Below are 4684 nucleotides of genomic sequence, written 5' to 3'. Positions count from 1 at the left end.
GCCTGAGGCCCCTGCCTTAACCGCACTTTCTAGCTGCTGATGAATGAGCAGCTTTTGCATGTTCACCATTTGGATTTGCTCTTCTATAAATTACATGTTCCTCCTCTGTCCATTTCCCAGTCTGTAAGAACTTGTGCTAAGAGAGCAGTTCTCCTATAAAGCATCCTTTGCCTACTAGGAAATATGGCTTCTTTTTTCTTTAAAAACTTTTTAATTTTGAGGGGCACCTGGGTGCCTCAGTCAGCTGAGTGTCCGACTCTTGATTTCAGCTCAGGTTGTGATCTACAGTTCATGAGTTCGAGCCCCATGTCAAGCTCCGTGCTGACCGTGTGGAGCCTGCATGGATTCTCTCTCTCCCTCTCTCTCTCTCTTCCTCCATCACTTGTGTGTGTGCACGTGCTCACTCTCTCGCTCTCAGTAAATAAAAATAACCTTTGTAATTTTTGCGTAGACATATATACTTTTCTATAGCTTCTAGTCTTGGTAAAGACAACAGACCATGTTGTGTATTTGATTTCTTGGGTTTCTATAGTTTAGAGCTTTTATTTTTTTCTGTTTGACACAATTTTATTTTCTTCCATTGAGCAACTAGTTGAAGCACCATTTAGTAAATAGTCCTCCCGTGTTATGCTGAATTACGATACTGCCATACTGCTCTACAATAGTATATGTTAAATTTTCACATATGTGTGCATCTACTTGGATTCTCTGTTCTTTTTCATTGATCTCCATCCTTTTTTTTTAAGTTTGTTTATTTTGAGAGAGAGTGCAAGTGGGGGAGGCACAGAGAGAGTGAGGGGGAGAGAGAGAATCCCAGGCAAGCTCTGTGCCGTCAGCGCAGAGCCCGGACTCAGGGCTCGATCTCTCAGTCAGATCATGACCTGAGTGGAAATCCGGAGTCTAATGCTCAGCCGACTGAGCCCCCAGGCGTCCCTCCCTGTCTGCCCTCCCTCCCAACTCTATTGATCCCTATACAGGTTACTTCTTGTTCTGATTCATTCACCTCGGATCTGGAATCGGACAGATAAATTGCATACTTTTTTTTTCCACCAAAGATAATTCGTACACTGAGGTGTCTAAGGCACCCGGTACCGTGTGCCCCACGTGGTGCTGGATGTCGCTGCCCCTGGGGACCCTCCCAGTTAGCACATGCTCTTCCTACTCGGATCTGCTGGCTTCCGGCCAGTCTGAGCTGAGAAGGCAGAGACTCACATTGGGACAAGAAAATATCAGATATTCATGGCAATTGCCCGTGCTTCCTTCAGTGTGTCATTTTTCCCGAATTTGCAGTGCTGAAAACCTGCAGCAGCACGTGTGGAAGGTGATGCGTTAGGCCCCTGCCTGGACTCTATAAGCTGCCAAACCAAAGACTTGAGCCAGTGCAGATTCCTGTACGTTTCTCAGGACTCAGAGCTTTAGGGGAGAAGAGTCCCTTTCAGAAGAACCTCATTTCTTTGCAACTTTTCTGGTGCTTAGAGCAGCTTTTCCTGCCTCTCATTTTGGCTCTGGCTTCCAGGAACTCCTCGCCAAAACTGCAACCTGACTAGAGTATTAATAACCAGCCCCGTTCCCGATTTGTTGACTTTGCTGTCCTGTACGTGTCCTTTTAGAAATAGTAACAGGATAAAATAAATCCCAGAAGTTTCGGCAAGTTTAGTTGGTGGAGTCTCAGCATGAATAACACGGAAGGTGAGGTGGTCCCGGCAGAGTGAGGGCCGTTAGCGGTACGACTTTGTAAATGGGCCCTAAGAATTTCCCGTAAGGAAGATGCAAGACGAGATAGTAAGGGCGCTGCTCTAAGTGGTAGGAGCGTCTCAGACGACTGTGTATTCAGCAGAGAAGAACATGTGAGTTCCGGTGAGAGCCAGCACTGCACTTGGGGTGTGGCCTTTGCAGGGCAGGAAATGATTGATTGGTGCCCAAGAAGTTGAAGTGATTTTTGAGGTACGTATGCCCACACTTTCCTTTTTTTTTTTTTTTTAAATGCAGGGGCTGGGCCTGTACGCTGCCAGGGACATCGAGAAGCACACCATGGTCATCGAGTACATCGGGACTATCATTCGAAATGAAGTTGCCAACAGGAAAGAGAAGCTGTATGAGTCTCAGGTGCGTGCCATCCCCGCTCTGTCCCCGTGCGGAGAGCTGGGGCGGCGCCACGCGGCTGTGCCGCGGCGTGCCCCCCTGAACACGAGGCCCGTGTGCGCATGTTTCCGCGGGCGGCCGTCTGTCTTCCCTCACTCGGCGGCGTCCCTGCCGGCACGGGCACACCTGTGGGTCAGTGAGCCTGGCGTGGCCGCCCGGCCGCCCATGCCCGGTCACAGCAGAGAGACGTGCCTGCTGAGCGGGTGAACCCGCGGGGGCGCCATCGGGCCGCGCCTCCGTTTCCTTCCGACCCGCCTCCCTGCGGTGAGCGTCCACGCAGACGAGTTCCCGACCTTCCTCTTGCAGAACCGGGGCGTGTACATGTTCCGCATGGACAACGACCACGTGATCGACGCCACACTCACCGGAGGGCCTGCCAGGTGAGGCCCGGCGCCCGGCCTGCGAGGTCCTGCTCCGGGGCCCCTGTGCGCGTGCCGGCCCCCACGCCGAGGGTTCAGGGCAGAGGAGTTCGGGAGGGAATTTGCATTCAAAATCGTGTAATTGTTCTGTGCTGTTAGTGGGCAGGTAGCTAAGTAATTAGCAGAAAGTTTTCCCTAAGAACTGAAAGTTTTAGAGCTGCCTCCAGCCGGTTCGTGATTAACAGTTTTCTGAAACGGCGGCTTTCAGATACATCAACCACTCGTGTGCGCCGAACTGTGTGGCGGAAGTGGTGACTTTTGAGAGGGGACACAAAATTATCATCAGCTCCAACCGGAGGATCCAGAAAGGAGAGGAGGTAAGAGCGCCCATCGTGCCTGCTGTTCTGCTCCCCACACCGAGCTCCTGCTTTGAACAGTCAGCTCGGCCTGTTCTTTCCAAAGCCTTTCTTGCCGGAGAAATTCTCCTCGGGGTGGGTCGAGGGGCCACCCTGTCGCTTCACCCAAGGACGTCCAGGCGCCACCTTCCTCCTCAGGGAGGCACGGGAGCGTTTGGTGCCGGCCCCTCCCCAGTGCCTCGTGCTGTGCCCCCGGCCCCCGGCCCCCGCCTCACCCAGCTGCCACCTCTACCCGCGTCCTACCCCGTTGGTCACGGTTGGGCAGTGTCCCTCCTCCAGGAGTTTACCTGCCATCGAACTGATGTTTGAGAATACGGGATTGGGGCCTCTGGTCTCCAGGGACATTGTGGTTCACGTGAGGTCACCGTGAGGCTGGAGGGGGGCCAATTTGGGGACAGCATGTGGGTCCAGATTGTAAAACTTCACACTTAGGAGCGATACGAGCTTATAGGCTTTTCTCAACAGATTTTCAGGCAGTTTGGCTCTTTTGTATTTTTTATTTCTTCGAAGTGCTGGATGCTGCACTTGACGTTTGTTTCTTTGGTCTCACAGACGCCTTTCACCTGTTACGGTTACGGCTGGTCTAGCGCACTCACTGGTTTCCGGAGCCCACAATTCAGGGGCTCCTGCGAACGCTGAGCCCCGTGGGTTTCTGGGAGGCCCCCTGCTGGGGGTTCGGGGCCTGCGTGTTTCCATGTTGTTGGAACCCCCCACCCCAGCCCTTTGAATAGAGCTATGGGGTTATTTTTGTAGTTTTTCGGAATTCCCTTTTTCAAGTCAAGTGTTTACCCAAGGCCCATCGTGCGTTTCGAAGTATCTTGATGAGTAAATAAGAGGAAGCTTGTGAAAACCTGGCACGGAGGCCCCGTGATCTCCAGGCCCGCCCCTCCCCTTCCTGCCCGAGTAATCTCGAGGGGGTCGCTCAGCCTTTCGGAGCCCCCACTTCGTTTTGTGTAATGCGGAGAAGGTCTCCTTGAAGGACCCGTGAGGCCCGGGTCAGAGGTACTGGGTAGTTGGGTTGCTGAGGGAGGCTGCTGTGTGAGTACCGCCGTCTCCCCTTTCCGTGTCCCAGGAGGCCGTGGCGAGGAGCGCCTCGCTTGGGGTGTGTTGAGTGAGGGGGGCCTCGGAGGGTGTGGGTCCTCCCTTCTGGCTGGGCCGCGCGGGGTCCCATGTAGCAGGGGAGCCGTGAGCCACGGGGTCGTGTGGACCCCCACCTACCTGACGGCGGGGCTGGTCCCGGTCGTGAGCGGTAATCCGGTCTCCCCGAGTGGGGGGGAGGGCGACGAGGTGTGCCGGCAGGGACGGGTCATCCCGGCCTGATGATGGGAGGGGGAGGGGGGGCGGGGGGGGCCCCGCGGAGCTGTGGAAACACGCCGCTCTCCAGCCCGCCTTCCCGTCCTGGGGGGCTCGGCGCACAGGTGCAGCCGTTGATTTCCCTGTCCCCTGGGGCCCCAGGTGGACGGTTCCCGGCCCCCCCACTCCCCAGGTGGCCCTGTNNCTCTGCCCCTGGCAGCTGTGCTACGACTACAAGTTCGACTTCGAGGACGACCAGCACAAGATTCCGTGTCACTGCGGGGCTGTGAACTGCCGGAAGTGGATGAACTGAATGCATTCGTCGCCGGTCGGCGGGCGGCTCGTCCCCACGAAGAAGCGATTCGACGCGCCGTGTGACTTCTGCAGACAGAAGGAGATTTCCGTTTTCTGTTGTGTGACTTTTTGCAACTAGCTCCTGGGAGTCCCGGCTTCCGCGGCGGCCCCTGGGGCGGG

The 4684-nt window shown here is 55.3% G+C and overlaps 1 protein-coding gene across 1 annotated transcript in view; it reads left to right on the top strand.

The window, feature by feature from the left end:
• KMT2C (lysine methyltransferase 2C) overlaps nt 1-4678 on the top strand; it is a 272429-nt gene extending 267751 nt beyond the window's left edge. Inside the window, exons 59-62 of the mRNA XM_077761227.1 lie at nt 1990-2106; nt 2449-2522; nt 2770-2878; nt 4431-4678. Of these exons, the coding sequence (XP_077617353.1) occupies nt 1990-2106; nt 2449-2522; nt 2770-2878; nt 4431-4523 (393 nt within the window). The 3' untranslated portion in view covers nt 4524-4678. The remainder of the gene's footprint in view (nt 1-1989; nt 2107-2448; nt 2523-2769; nt 2879-4430) is intronic.
• Nucleotides 4679-4684: the final 6 nt, after the last annotated feature.

This window comes from Crocuta crocuta, unplaced genomic scaffold, assembly GCF_008692635.1.
Source record: "Crocuta crocuta isolate KB4526 unplaced genomic scaffold, BGI_CrCroc_1.0 scaffold408, whole genome shotgun sequence".
NCBI classification, from domain to species: Eukaryota; Metazoa; Chordata; class Mammalia; order Carnivora; family Hyaenidae; genus Crocuta; species Crocuta crocuta.
This window is presented reverse-complemented; position numbering and strand designations above follow the sequence as displayed.